At 35.9% G+C, this 15092-nt stretch overlaps 2 protein-coding genes across 2 annotated transcripts; one reads left to right on the forward strand and one right to left on the reverse strand.

Annotated features, from left to right (window-relative positions):
• Positions 1-654: 654 nt before the first annotated feature.
• On the forward strand, positions 655-3689 carry LOC119415619 (protein FAM180A-like). Its single transcript, XM_037682774.1, has 3 exons — positions 655-797; positions 3034-3131; positions 3220-3689. The coding sequence occupies exons 1-3, from the start codon at positions 722-724 to the stop codon at positions 3541-3543; spliced, it is 498 nt and encodes a 165-aa protein (XP_037538702.1). The 5' UTR covers positions 655-721; the 3' UTR covers positions 3544-3689.
• Positions 3690-4434: 745 nt separating this feature from the next.
• zgc:110789 (Xan_ur_permease domain-containing protein) lies at positions 4435-13803 on the reverse strand. The gene is made up of 12 exons (XM_037682775.1): positions 13651-13803; positions 13314-13448; positions 12615-12772; positions 10254-10413; positions 8223-8404; positions 7833-7953; positions 7594-7750; positions 7173-7426; positions 6769-6933; positions 6577-6685; positions 6381-6476; positions 4435-4899 (listed from the first exon to the last, which is right to left on the reverse strand). The coding sequence occupies exons 1-12, from the start codon at positions 13696-13698 to the stop codon at positions 4661-4663; spliced, it is 1824 nt and encodes a 607-aa protein (XP_037538703.1). The 5' UTR covers positions 13699-13803; the 3' UTR covers positions 4435-4660.
• Positions 13804-15092: the final 1289 nt, after the last annotated feature.

Raw genomic sequence — 15092 nt, forward strand, 5'->3', positions numbered from 1 at the left:
CAAAATACTACAGTACAAATAGGTTCTTAAAAAAAAATTTTTTTAAGTTCAAGGTTCTTCATTGTCAGTCGTATCACGTGGTACATGAGGTGGAACGAAATTGTGTACTCAAGGTCCCAATTACACCCAAAAAATAACAAAAATATAAAGTATAAAAAGAAACTGTATGCAAGGATCTAAGATATGCAAGATATACACTAAACGAACGCTAAACAATACGTTAAAAGTTCTAAGATAAACCAAGATATAATAATTAACAGTCAAAGCAGCAAGTACCACATACTGTACTTCAAGCTTTATGGACTGCAGTAAAATTAAATAAGTAAATAAAACTGAAGAGGAACAGGATTTATAATTTTTCATCTGTTACTCCGTGAATTTCACTGAACGGATAAAGATGACTCACATTGGAGAACAGAAACAACGTCCTTATCAGAATTTAGCTGTAACATAAAAATAAAATACTTTTAGACTGATGGGAACCAGACAGAAGTTATAAAATGCTGCTGATAGAGGCAAAGAAAACAGAACAAGTGAGGGAATCAGAAGTGCTTGGGGATGGGAGGAGGGAGAAACAGTCTAAGAATACAAATGATGAAGGAAGCGCTGCGCATGTGAGTTTGCTGTTCTAAGGTGAACAGGAGCGCTGGGGTTAGTAAGTTAGAGGAGAAACTGGGCTCCTGAGCAGCCACTTACACAGTCAATCTAGGACTAGTCCATCATGCTCTCCTGGAGGATACTGGTTGGACTTTTCTGCTGCAGCATCAAAGCACAGGTCACACAATGCCACATTAAAGGTAAGACACATTTTTCATCAGTAAATTTATGAACTTCTGATCATAAAAATTACTTTTGGGCTTAGCAAGTTACTTTTTATGAGCTAGCTATGAGATTAATTCTTTTTTTAATTTTCACTTGAACAATATTACATCTGGTATTTGTTATTTAACCTTTGGTATAAATGCAACACACTGTTTTTAACTCAGATTTACTTCTAAGTTGTGAGTTTAGAGGCTGTTTTCTTGGAAACAGTGGCTACTGTAATTATGCAAGTTTTTTTGTGAACTTTTAAAGGGTACTCATTTTTATTAACAATGTGAAGTCTTGAGTTGTTTGTTTCTTGCAGGTGTGAATTGTTTCACATTCAGGTATTCAACATGCAACATATTGACTTTTAACTATTTTTTCTGTCTTAAAGTCTAAATTATATCCCTTCATCAGTTCTACTTTGAATATCTTGACAGTTTTATCTAAAACGTATCCTTAGTTTTGAAAACACTGAACTTTAATTGTTGTTAACATCCTGTTCTGATCATACATTTAAGGTATGTCATGAAAACCTGAGAATGAAACCAGGAACATACAGTCCATGCTGAAATCATTTGGATCATGCTGTATGATCCACATGTTCCTGTATGATCCACATGTTCCTCCGTCTTTGATTCTCTTGCTGCCTTTGAAGTTTATTGTCTGCAGAAAGATTATTCTGCAAGGTCAGAGGTCACAGAGTTTAAAATGCACAGGGAGCATAACATTGATTATGACCAGGATATCCTCCTGTCTGCATGATGAGCTCACATCTGCCAACATTTGCATTAAAGTAAAACCACCATTTGAAGTCACTTACAGAGTTTTCAACCTGATTGACTTGGAGCCTTTGGAAGCAGGACAAACACAAATCAATACATTTGAAAGTAAAGCTAAGTTAGAGTCAACTGTTGCTTTTCTATAACCATAAAATCTGTGGTGAAGCTTATGAAGCATTCACAACATTGTGATCCATTTTTTCTTCCATACATTTTTCAGCATCTTTCTCCTTCCACAGTTTTTCTGCTATTTCAACAAATCATATCAAAATGTTCAGCTCGTTCAGGAGAAGGGTGCTATGACTTTTGGTATTGCGGCAAATTTATCTTTTTTGAAATATTTAGCCTTTTCTGCCATTTTTTCCACACAGAAAATGAATTGAGCTCATTTTACATCCTTCACAGCTTTAGATCTGTTTAGAACCTTTTACTGCTCCTTTCACATTTTGTTCTGGTTCAGCTTCATTCAGCTTCTTTAACCCTTTTTCCAGCTAATTTCAGCTGTTTTTTTCCAGCTGTTTTGTGACCCTTTCAGCTTATTTCTGCTAACTACACCATTTTTGTGCTCCTTATACTCTTTCTGCTAATTTCAGCTTGTTATGCTCCTTTCCGCTTATTTATGCAAGTTTCAGCTTTTTCTACTATTTCAGCTACTATTTAGCTATTTTATGCTAATTTTAGTTTTTTCAGATTATTCTACTTTGTTTTCACTCATTTCAACTTAATTTAGTCTAATTCAGCAAATGTTCTCGCTCCACTTCCTTCTGGTAATTTAAGCTTCTTTCTGCATTTTTAGCTACTTTCCAGCTATTTATTACTAAATTAAGCTTTTTTTCAGATAATTTCCACTTTTTGTGCTCATTTCTACTTCTTTCAGCCTAATTTGGATAAATCTGTGTTCTGTCTGCTTTCTTCTGGAAATTTAAGCTTGTTCTACCTGTTTAGCTACCTTTTTAACATTTATAGCTATTTTCAGCTGTTTTCAGATAAATTCTAATTTTTTGTGGTAATTTCTGCTAATTTCAGCTTTTTGTGCTCCTTTCAGGTTTTTCTTCTAGTTTCAGCTTTTTCTGCTATTTCAGCTGCTTTTTAGCTCTTTTGTGCTAAATTTAGCTTTTTCAGCTAATTCCACATTTTTGGAGTTCTTCTCAGCTACTTTGACTTCCTTCTAGTAGTTTAAGCTTCTTTCAAACTTTTACGCTACTTCCCAGCTATTTTTTGCTAATTTCCTAATGTTTGTGCTCATTTCTGTGTATTTAAACCTAATTCAGCAAACGTGTTCTTTCTGCTTTCTTCTGCTAACTTAGGCTTTGTTCTTCCATTTCAGCTAAATTTCAGCATGTTTTAGCTAATTTCAACTGCTTTTCAGCAAGTTCTTCAGTAATGAACATTCACACTGCATTGAAATGTGATTTCACTAGTCATTATTTATTATTTTTCTCCAAAGCTCTATTTCCAGGTGTGACTAGGGTAAAAAGAGGATTAACAACGATGGCAAACCCAACATTCTACGAGTCTCCTAATGACGCTCATCTGTTGTTTGAGGTACAAACAACAGACAAATGTTCAAGATTATTGGGAATGTAAACTTGTTTCATGTTCTTTTTGCTTTTCTTTTTTTTTTACAAAATAGATCCTGATGGCTGGTATACATTTGGAGCACAACGGAGCATTTTCTGTCAACGACGCTGAACTGTCTTCACTGCAGAAGAAGAGAACTTTGAACGTCATCTGCGAGGAAATCATTCCTAGGAACCTAACAGATATTTCTCAGCTCGTAGTTGACCTTTCAAGTCATGTTGGTGCCCTGCATCAGGATGATTTTGAGCGTACCCTTTTGACTTTGGTATACACTACCCAAAAGTTGGTCAGTTCTATTGATGAACAAAGAAAAATATGGGAAGAGTCGTTTGTTGGTTTATACAAAGCCATAAAGAAAGACTTATTGACAAACTGAATAAACATTACTACAGTTAGTTCCATGTTTAACTTTAATATACAGTTACAAAAAAATCCATTACAATAAGACAATAGTCTGAGTTTGCACATTCGGGACTAGTTGCATTTTTTAATCATCTTGAAATACCTCAGAAGCTTTCATCAGAAATGGGTAAAGTGCACAGAAATTTCAAAAAATGAACTCATTGGTTAATTCAAATGTTAAATTCTGTATCTGTATAAAATAAACAACAAATATACAATATGTTTCATATGAACATCCAGTTTTTTTCATTACCATTTTTTTGTCTTTTAGCACCATTGTGTAACTGAATTCTGATACTATCAAGGTCAAAGACAGAAATAATTTATTAAACGTTGAACTAAATAAAATATATATTGTCTTTGAATAGTGATTTTCAGTGAAAATGGTTTCTGGGTGAGTTTAAAACATGCAGCAACCATAATAGGAGTTAAAGGAATTCAATGTGAAAGAAGCTATGCTTAATTATTTTAATTTCTTTAGCACAAAGTCCACTGAAACATCAAAAAAATAAGATTATATATCTGGAGCAGTGCATTCGTATACTTTAACATGACAACAACTTTGGTTTTTATCCAAAAAGTGATATAGTAATAGAATAGAAGTGTTTTTAGACAGTGAAAGTTTTTATTTCAGTGTGTTTAAATTGTAATAAAGGTATTGAATGGTGCATACATTGTCTTCATATGACATGCCTGAGTTGCACAATTGTACTATTGTGCAATTTAAAAGAGCTCTGTAGTGTTAGCTTTATGCCCTACGGTTGATTAATGTTCAGAATATTCTGTAAAAGAGGTTACATTGGATGTTGCATGTTTGTAATATTTTAAAACTACAGTCACATCTTTCTAAGTGCTTTCAAATTTCAATCTCCCCGTATTACTTTGACCTCATAGCATTTTATAGTGAACTCTAGTGAGAATGGATATTAAAAAACATCATATTGTTGCATGATATTAATGAAAGATGTCACTCCTAAAGATCATTTAAATGCTTATGTTGTTACAGTACAGTGACTTCAGGATGTGGCACAAAATGAGCTGCCTTTGATGGACAGGTTTTCCAAGATGGCAAATTAGAGTGAATACACAACTCACACACTCACTCCAATAATGATCTGTCCCGCCTCTGGATTTCCCAGTGGCTGCTTCGGCTCCTGGGAGTGGGGTAAACCAGGAGGGCAGAAAGGGACATATCGCAGCCAGGAAATAGAGGACATGTAAGAGCTGATGCCAAAGGGAAGGTTGTAGACTTCTCCACATTCAAGTGTTTCACTGGAGTCATCCTCATGAGCCTTGTTCCAGGCCAGGATCCCTCTTTCCTGTTTGGATCCTGTTGGGACCAAAAAAAAAGCAACTCAAAACTTTAAGGGCTTTTTTTCATATCCATATGCTGTAAAGTAATTCAATTTTTTATTTCTTTTTCTTCTTTTGACCATTTTTTCACTTAAACCACATAATCATTCATACTCATGTCCTCACACGAAAGGCACACTAACGAAAATGGGAAAACCACTTGACCCTTTCGACCCTGCTTGAAGATTTAACATCTATTATACAGTTTTCATTTCATTAAAATGTTTGTTAATAACAAGACTGTCCTTAAAAATAAAGCAATCTTTTGGGCAGGACACACTTTCTATACCTGCTTGATTCTGTTTAGGGTCTTGAGGAGTAGTGCAGGTCAGGTATTTTACTGGCCGGTTGCCAGTCCACCACAGGATTAGAGACAAACTCTAAACACACTCATGCCTAATGGCAATTTAGAGTTGCCAATTAACTTATCATAGATTTTTGGGGACTATTAAATAAAACCAGCAGAAAAACATCCCATAAATGCAGGAGAGAGTGCCAACTCCTCACAGACTGTGACTGTGTTCGTTTCTCCCCTGTGGTGGAAATCTTTGTAATGATGTCATTACCACTGTGCCCCTCATACTATGTCACATGACTGTTTCAAACCCAGGAAATTATTGCTGTAGGATAAAAGTGCTAACTCAATGCATCATCATACCATGCAGGGAACAATCCAATTCAATGCAATTCAGTTTATTTATATGACACCAATTTATATAGCACCAAACAGCCACCAGTAACTGGTTAGAGAATATACACCTTCTATTGGTGGGAGTGGAGCTACATAAGAAATGTTAAAATGTCTTTAGAAGTGATGGTTGTGCTCATGTGTATGGGTCTTGGTTTAGTTTTTCTCATGCTTTTCTTTCATTTCATGTGGTTCTTGTCACATTCTTGTGATAACTTCAGTTGCCTTTGTTTTTAGTTTTTTTTTTTTCAGTATGGAAGAGAGTGATTTTTTTTTTCTCTTCGGAGAGAGAAATCTTTGTAATGATGCCATTACCAGTGCACTCGTACTTTATTTAGAGAAAACGTTGGGATATTGAAGGTACACATTTTTTAATGTGTGAATGTACGAGTCTGTAACAACTTGAGAGTACATGCCATTGAATTATATTTATTATATTTTAGGGTTTGAACAAAAACACTTTTTATTTATTAACCTATTTTATCCAGGACAATCCCATTGGGATCACAGATCTCTTTTTCAAAGGAGGCCTGGGCCTGAAAGCAGCCTCACATGCATGTTTTTTAGACTGTGGGAGGAAACCAAAGTACCCGGAGAAAATTTTGCAGACACAAGGAGAGTATGTCAAGTCCACACAGAAAAACCCCAGACCCCATTCAAAGCTTGATCCCAGGACTTTCTTGCTGTGAGGCAACAGTATCTAACACTTGTCCACTGTGCCACTCAATAAGGCTATGTAGATGTTAGAACATGTTAATATGTAAAAATACCTGGAATAGTGTTGTCCAACATGAATCCAAAGAAGCCTCCTACAAACATACTGGTTGTCAGAAGTACCTGCAGCATCTGATCAATTTCAATTACACCTGGACACAAAATAAACTGGTTTTAATCAGTGATTTTTTTTTATCATTAAAATACAATGTGTATACAAAACAAGCTATATGTTGTTTTTTTCTAGTATACCTGTAGCAATAGCCTTTGGGTTCTTTAATACCCAGTTGGGAATAGCCAAACCAGTAAACATGGAGAATCCAAAAATGAAGATGTTTCGAGATGAATTCATGTCTGCATACTAAAAAAAAAACATGACCACAAGGGAATGAATGTGTTTTTGTAATTAAGCAAAATAAAAGCTCGGGATTCAAGAATGTGTACCTGAAGATTAGAAACTCCTGCTGCACAAATCACCCCAAACATGACCATGAACATCCCTCCCATCACTGGTGAGGGGATAGTAGTAAATATAGCACCCACTTTCCCAAGTATTCCCATCACAACCATGAACACGCCGCTGGCCACAATCACCATTCGACTGCCAACCTGCAAACGTACAGGAGATGAAGCTGAAACATAAATTCACCATCCATGTTGTGGAATGCAAACAGGAGCACAGTCACCACCTTTAAAACCAGTATTAACTTCTCAAATAAATGTGCGCTCACAGTTCAGTGAGGTTTGGCTCCACATAAAAACTATTTGCTCATCATATTAAGATCAGAATACAATTAAAATTAGAAGTAAAATTTAAAGGTAATTTTTGGTCTAAAGAGATATTGTACCTTTGTAATACCAAGTGCTCCAATGTTCTCACTGTAAGAAGTGGTTCCATTTCCTGTACCCCATGCACCTGCCAGCAGGCAGCCCAGTCCTTCAATTCCAATACCCCTGTTGATGGCATGTTTTGGTGGGGGTGGAGCTCCAGATAACCTTGCACATGCATGATAATCCCCAACAGACTCTATCATGGAGGAAATCACCCCAGCCAAGATGCCAACCACCCCTGCCAGGCTCACAGTTGGCATCCCCCATTGTCCTGAATTTGGTTTTGAACATAAAACACATGCACAGCAATCCATTACTACGGTACGTACAGTAACAAAGAATATAAAAAAGCAATTTCTTTTTGATTATTTGTTTATCCAATAAGAAATACAGCTTTGATTTTCTTTTAAGATCTACATTGGCGTTGCAAAATCTTACCTGGGTGTGGAAACGTAAACCAGGGAGCTCTGCCTATAACTTCTCCTTTCAGGTCTGTGCGTGCGAGGTAACCATAGCATTCTGGATCAGCAGGAAACACATTATATGTAGTCAGAATGTAGCAGATGAGCCAAGAAACTGTGATTCCAAGCAGAACCTAAGAATACATACATGAAAAAGTTAAAAACATCGTATTTTATTGCTTTCTTGTGTTCTTTCCAAACGTTTTTTATACATACGGGGAGAATTTGAAAGATGTAGGCTCGAGAGATGTGAAGCTTTTTGTCCTTGCTGTACGTAGGAAGAGGCATGGCGATGTGGCGGAGATACTGTGAGAACAGAATGATCAGACCTGTGGTCCTGTGGGAGACAGGGACGAACAAAAATGAATCTAAGATCAATTGATTTAGACATAATCTTTTAAAAGACAAGATTGTGATAGATATTCTTCATATTGACTTTACAAAAACTTTATAGTACAGTACAAGCTTGTCTTTACTACTGGTAGAAGCAGACGCAGAATCATTTAAAAGTTTAATTGACATATTTGCTTTAAAAAATAAAAAATGGTGATTTTGCTGTAATCTTACTTTATAAACTTGGAGATTTTATGAAAGGATTTTACCCACATTGATGAAATTCCCCAGTGGTTGCCAGCACTGCTCCCAGCAGAGTCAAACAGGGATAGTCCAATGAGAGAGATAGTGGGAGCAATGGTCAGAGGTCCAATGAAGCGCATGAAGAGACCAATCAGACCAGAGAAACCGACAAACACCTGGAAGAGTGAGCCCACGATAATGGAGCCCTGCAGCTATAAGACAAACACACTGATGTCAGAAATCTGCATCATTCTTTTGCAAATGTTTTAGCTATTTTCTTTCAGCTGCTCCCTTTTGCAAGGAGGAAATGAACTCGCATGAATGTTTTGCCAATTGTTTTACGTCATTTCCATTGCCGATTAAACCTGGGGTCAAGCCTGCAGCCTCAGGATTACCAGACTGTAGCACTAACCACTGATCCACTGCAGCCTCCAATCATTTTAAAATATATATTTTTTTTTTTTATGGAAAATGACAAGAAATTTTTAACAAAAAGCAGTGAATTATTATTTTTAATTGAAGTGCAATAAATATATATTTTTCTTGTTACTTTCTATGAGAAGGTAAAAACATGCTTTGAATTATTATTATTATTATTATTATTATTATTTATCTTTTATATTGTATTTTGTTATTTATTTATTTTGTTATTTATATTAAATTATTGTTATTTATATTTTATATTATTGTTATAGATTATTATTATTGTTGTTGTTGTTGTTGTTGTTGTTGTTGTTGTTGTTGTTGTTGTTATCACTATAAGATTATTTTCTAATTTAAAAGAAAAACTTTTTTATGTTTGATTTTGTAATAATATTTTCTGCCACTAGAGGAAGTAAAATGAACCTCCTTTTGTTGACATCTGGCAGAATGGATTCAACCCTGAAAGGTGGACAAACAAAATTACCACGCAAAGGAAAATAATAATAATAATAATAAAAACGTGAAATTTTAGAATGAAAATAAAATTATCATAAAATATATTTTTGACAGATGTGAGACTGCAGGGCATTTTTCTCCCACCAAACTAAAACCAACTATTTCATGTTACATTTTGATTAATAAATCACATTGCATTACACACTAACTTAACCATACAGTTCTTCCATGTCAATAACCAGTTCACAGACTACAACTTTACAAGGTGCTCAGCAGCTGGAGCTTAAAAACCACATCACACATCTAAAAATGACAGAGGCCTATAAATATAAAAAAAACTGTAGCAAAGCAAAACTAATAAACTTGTTTACATTTTATCTCCCTCTAATCCGCAATAATTAGATTAAAAACAGTTCATCAAAATCATTGCTCCACTGAAAAGTTGTATTTATCTATTTATATGTTTATTGATTTATTGATTCATCACCTGGTCACAATCCAGGTAATATTAAAAATTCAATATAGTCAAAATTAGAATTTTTTTTTTGTTTGCTTTTGTTCTAGCAGTCTATTAGTACTTTGAATTTATTTAAAATAATTAAAATGCACTTCATGCTTGAATAACGCCATATAGTTGAATAGATTTAATGCTTCTGTTTTCCTTTGTTTTAATGTTTGTTGGTCTGCTAGGGGACAGATGTTACATTAAGTTTTCCAGAAAACAATACATTGTTCCAGGAGTCACAGAGACAAATGATAAACGTATTTAATGTTGCTGTTTCATATGCTAAGTCTGTTCGCATTGTTCTGTAAACCAGTCCAAGAGGCCTTCGTCACACAAACAAAACCAGTGCAGATTTTATGAGTTCACTTTAAAACTCTCTTAGCAATAAGGGTCTCATCTTCAAATCATGCACGACCTTTGTTACCACAACATATATTTTATACAGCACAAGAAATGGCCAAGCAGGCATAACATTTTTTTACCGTGCAGAAATAAAGACAGACACTGCTTTGTGTCACTGAAACACTAAACATGTACCGGCACCAGTGACTGTGTTAATTTTTAAATACAGTCTGAAACACCAAGCTCAGAGTCTTGTGACTGACATGGACGTGTTCCAGCTACAGTATCAACAATAAGATGTGCTTCATAAGGTTAAATGGCTTCAGCTTACTTACTGCTCTCATTCGACTCTGCCACACGTCCATGAACTCTGCGGACGACGTGTTTACTAAACTGGCATTTTGCGTCCAAGCAGGACAAGTCCACTCTGGCATGGACAGCATCGCCATGGAGGGAGCCAACAATGTGAACGTGCCACCTTGAAGAATGGGCAATCTGGAGATAAAGGTGGTAGAAATATTTGTTGGTAGGCAATTAAAAGAAATCCAGACATCTACAAGAGATTGTCACCATTCTATCAGCTAATTTATGATAATACCATAAAAATATCAGTACACGTAAAGGTCTTTTCAATGCATTGCAGGTAGGAAAACATCCCAAAGGTTTACAAAAGCCTGTTAGAATCCACAGCTTCTAATTCTTGCAGTGAAAAGGGTTAAATCAAATCATGTGAAGATAGAGAGTGACTCTTATTAGACATGCAAGCGTTAGAGGTTAAGTGAGTTAAATGTTCATTCTTGTCTTTGTGCTGCTCAGTTTCGATACCACACATCAAGCTGCAGGTAAGCCTTCCATGTAAATTAACATCTGGTGGTAAGTTATTCAAGTAACTGCAAGTTTCTACGAAAAACTAACTGGGGGAAAAGGTACAACCAAGAAATATGTTGATGAGTAAATAAGACGGGACTCAAACGTAAGAAATGCTTTATTTTGGTTTCCATGGAGCAGAGGTCTGCTGAACATTTAGTTTTTGCTCCTTGCTGATTCTTGGATTTGTAGAGGAAGACAAGAAAGCATCAGTGGTGCTAAACCAGGAGAATGTGGATTTAGCAAGAACTAGATTCCAAACGTAATGAGATGGAAATTCCTTGGCTAATCCAACGGAGATGCCAAGATTCAGTCAGGCTGAGTTGAAAAGTTCAGAGCTGGAAAATACATGTTAGTACGGGAGATTTCCTAAACAAAATCATTTATTACCCTGTATACTCATGTGTACATGTCTTTAGTCGTGAATGATACTGAATGTTGTTTTCATTAAATGTGAGTTTTGTTTCTTGCATTTATACAGAACTATTTCTAGTGCTAAATCGAGTTATGTCCGTTTTCATTTGTTTTGAGAGTTTGAGTAAATCTTAGTGAACACAATTGAAAAACATTTTTTAACAGTATCCCCAAAGTATACTTTGTACTATTCAAAATTAGCCCAATGCAAAAAAGCAAAGCTGCTTGAAAGATCGTCTTACTGGTAATCCTCTAGCAGAGAAATATTCCATTGTTCGTGGTGTACACTCCACTTGGCAGGCCGCACACTTTAAAAGAGCTCGAGAACAGGAACGCCACCAAGTAGGTGGAGGGCAGGTGTTTATGCATTAACTTTGTTAGCAAAATGTCATGAACCATTTAACGTATTTTTTTTTTATCTGTAAGCAATAATTCTATGTGCATCTATACCTGATTGCCAGTTGAAATCAGTTTGATTCAATATGGCCACCACATTTAATCAACCTTAGCAAACACAATAATGCCTAAAACTCACTCAGTTTAATACAGGTAGAGCTAAAAATTGACACAGTAGTAACTGAGCATCACCTTTAACACATAACCTGAGGGATCACAGATCTCACAAGATTTTTGTTAATTTTTTTGGAAAGCAAGGTAGCAAATTATTTCAAGAAACGTTAGTTTCAATGAGGAATATGATTAAAGGCAAGAGAAGACAAGCTTAGTAGTGACAGTGTTGTCATATCAACTGTAAAGTATTCAGTAACACAGGAGGCTTATATCAGAAGGCAAGTCTCATTCATGAATTGCAGTATTCTTCAGTTTAATTAAAATGTATTCTACTCAATTAAGTTTATTTATGCAGCACCAGTTCACAAAGAATGTAATAAAAAAGATCTGTCTTAGGAAGCCAGCATTGAATCCTCACTTTATCATGACTTCCCATCCTGAGCAAGCACAGAGGTGACAGTGGAAAGAAAAAACTCCCTTTTAACAGGAAGAACCCTCCAGCAGAACTGAGCTCAGGATGGACAGCCATTGGCCTTGACTGGCTGGGGTTAGAGAGAATAAATCAAAGACACAGACCAATAAAACTACAACAACTTATTAAAGCTCCTGAAATTCAGTTATGGCTTTTGATTTTTGATATGCCATCTTAAGAATATTGATGGTCCCCTTTTGGCCAATCTGACACCTGTTCCGTTCCTTTAATAAGAGTAGCTTGAAGAATTGGACCTTTGTTTACTGCGCTCGACTGCTGGGACTCAGAACTTTAAAATGTAAATGTATCCACTGAATCACCGTAAATGTTCTCACATATTCTTTGTTTTCCTATAAGACATTTGTCCTGCCAGTAATTCATCACAGTAGCAAACAACAGTATAATCATACCCTCTCCCCGCGGGTTTTCTTACCTAATGCCGAAGGTAACTTGCAACAACGTGCAAACACCAGAAACAAAGAAGATTGTGCTGATGAGGTAGCTTTGTGTAAGGCCATCATGTTGCAGACACAACGCTTCAGACAGGATCAGAGGGATGGCAATGATACCTCCAAATGCTGTCAAACAGTGCTGAGAAGATTGAAAAATCACTCATGAGAAACTGATTTAGTCCTTTTTGATTTGCAAATCAGAAATTAAAAAAAAAACGCAGTGTTCGTGCTCAGCTAGACAAGCAAGTTTCTATTAAAGTTTTGTGTTTGGATTAAATCTAAAATAGATTTTACAGTCTCCTTCTGAAATAAAAGCCCAACAAACTGAAGATGGAATGACACACAGAAACGCTCAGTTGCCTGTATCACATTTACTTTTTAAATGTATTTAAAAGCTTCTTTATCAAGTCCTAAATTTTAAAAATCACATGAAGACTAAATGTCCTGATGCATGCTCATTAATCCAGGTAAATCTTACAAGGTTGAGTTAGGTCTTCTGGACAGATTCTTCTTTGTTGAAACGTTTCATCTTTTATCCAAAAGACTTATCTAATCAAGATAACAGTGAATGATCCGAAAGAAGTCTTTGGGATAAAAGACGAAACGTTTCAACAAAGAAGAATCTATACGGAGGACCTGGCTCAACCTGGTTAGACATGAAGACTAACTTCCTGCCGTACCTGAGTGCCTAAAAGAATGCAGAGGTACCAAGGAGGAACATCTGTTACGATGTATGCCAGTTTGTTATTGCTGTCATCAGCAGAGGCGTCCAGCTTGTCTGCTTTTTCAGGTAGATCACAGAAATGTCCCTCAAGCTTTGAAATGTCAAACAGAAAGGCACAGAATCAGATAAAGAGTCAACTCCTGATGACACAGCAAATATTAATTTCATTTTCATCATTTTAATCCAAGATCCAAGTGTGTCAGCTGAATGAAATATGTGTTGTGTCCGGGATCAGTCATTAGGTGTATGCTGTTGCTGGAAACATTAGGTAAAAAAGTGAAAGCTATACTCACCGCAAAGCCGTAGTTGTCAAGTCCATTACTTTCCTTTTCTGCTGTCATGTCTGCTTTAGCCTATGGGCTCAGGTTTAGGTGTGCTAAAAAAATAAAATAAAGGGAAAAAACAGTCAGAGGAGAGGAAAACCATCCAGAGTGCACTGGACTGGAGCATCTGGCAGAGCAGGAAGAGGGCTGGGAGGTGGGATTGTGGGGAGGAGGGCGCAGTGTGGTTTGAAAAAGCAGATTTAAGACATGCGACTGCAGCTCGTGTTGACTGAAATGAGTCCAACGTTTTGCTCATGTGAACCAAATTACAGCAGCTGACCAACAAGCTGGGCAGCGGGAGGTTCTCATGCACTGTTTTTTTACTTTTTGCTATGTTTTAATCTTGTAACAGGAAGTCTTTAGGCCTGTGATTCACAAGCTGGGAGACTTAAAGATTTAAAAAAAATGTAAAAACAAAAGAAAACTAATTTTGTTGATGCGTTCACTAAAATACAACTTTTCTTTTCATTTTACTTTCATCGTTTTTGTTAAGTATATATTTAAGGGTTAGAAGTTGGCTTCTTAAATTCCCATTTGTCCTGTTTCTTTATAGATGTGGTCTGTTGTTTCTGCCAATGGGAAGTCAAACCTCTTTTTGTTAGTGTGCTGAAAAGTCTTCATTTATCCAGACAGCTTTTTTTCCCCTAACTTTTACACCAAATATGTGTTTTTAGAGGTCAAACCTCCATGACTATCATGTGCTGAAAAACTATCACAAAAAACAAAGCTGTCATTGATAGATAGCTGTTAAAAGTTCTGTAAATGTTAACTTCATTTCCACATGTACTGCACATCTTTGCTTCCTGTGAATTGATGCTAGTCCAAATGAAATAATTATTCTAAATCGTGAATTTGATGAAAGTCCACATCTCCTCAATTAAAACAGTCAGCAAGGGCTTTTTATGGTATAAGAAAATAAACTCACAGTCACACTTACAGTATTTGGAAGATTTGTGCATTGGTCATGTGCAGTTCCTCTTTTGACGTCACGTTCAGCTCACAGATTGTCATCTTGGAGGAAACAAAAACAAAAACGTTGAAGCAAGAATACATACTTACTAGACTTTTAGTTTAACTGTCAGACTCAAACTAGTAGCTCGGAAAAATTAGTTGCAATTAACAAAAGAAAGAAATGAATACAAAAATAAAATACAAATACATAAAAAACTGGCTTCATTATAATGGTATAGTCAATGTACCAAATTCAAATGGCAACGATATGCACAGAAAATCAAAATGTTAATATTTTCATCCTCATATGTTTGAAGTCTGTGACAGTCTTGTGACCTGTTTAGTGTGTACCCAAAATATTGCATCATAGAAAGGTACCAGATTCCCAGCAAACCACAAAGCATGTAAATAAACTGGATGGATGGATGGATGGATGGATGGATGGATGGATGGATGGATGG

The sequence above is a fragment of the Nematolebias whitei genome, chromosome 10 (genome assembly GCF_014905685.2).
Source record: "Nematolebias whitei isolate Nwh7 chromosome 10, NemWhi1, whole genome shotgun sequence".
Classification (NCBI taxonomy): Eukaryota; Metazoa; Chordata; class Actinopteri; order Cyprinodontiformes; family Rivulidae; genus Nematolebias; species Nematolebias whitei.

What these genes read in the sequence shown, in the direction of transcription:
- LOC119415619 (XM_037682774.1), top strand. Translation starts at nt 722, where the DNA reads ATGCTCTCCTGGAGGATACTGGTTGGACTTTTCTGCTGCAGCATCAAA. An exon ending in CACACAATGCCACATTAAAG is followed by an intron (nt 798 to 3,033) that starts GTAAGACACATT and finishes TTTTCTCCAAAG; the next exon opens with CTCTATTTCCAGGTGTGACT. An exon ending in ACGCTCATCTGTTGTTTGAG is followed by an intron (nt 3,132 to 3,219) that starts GTACAAACAACA and finishes TTTACAAAATAG; the next exon opens with ATCCTGATGGCTGGTATACA.
- zgc:110789 (XM_037682775.1), bottom strand. Translation starts at nt 13,698, where the DNA reads ATGACAGCAGAAAAGGAAAGTAATGGACTTGACAACTACGGCTTTGCG. An exon ending in TTGACAACTACGGCTTTGCG is followed by an intron (nt 13,449 to 13,650) that starts GTGAGTATAGCT and finishes GACATTTCAAAG; the next exon opens with CTTGAGGGACATTTCTGTGA. An exon ending in GGCAGAGTCGAATGAGAGCA is followed by an intron (nt 8,405 to 10,253) that starts GTAAGTAAGCTG and finishes TTTGTCTTATAG; the next exon opens with CTGCAGGGCTCCATTATCGT.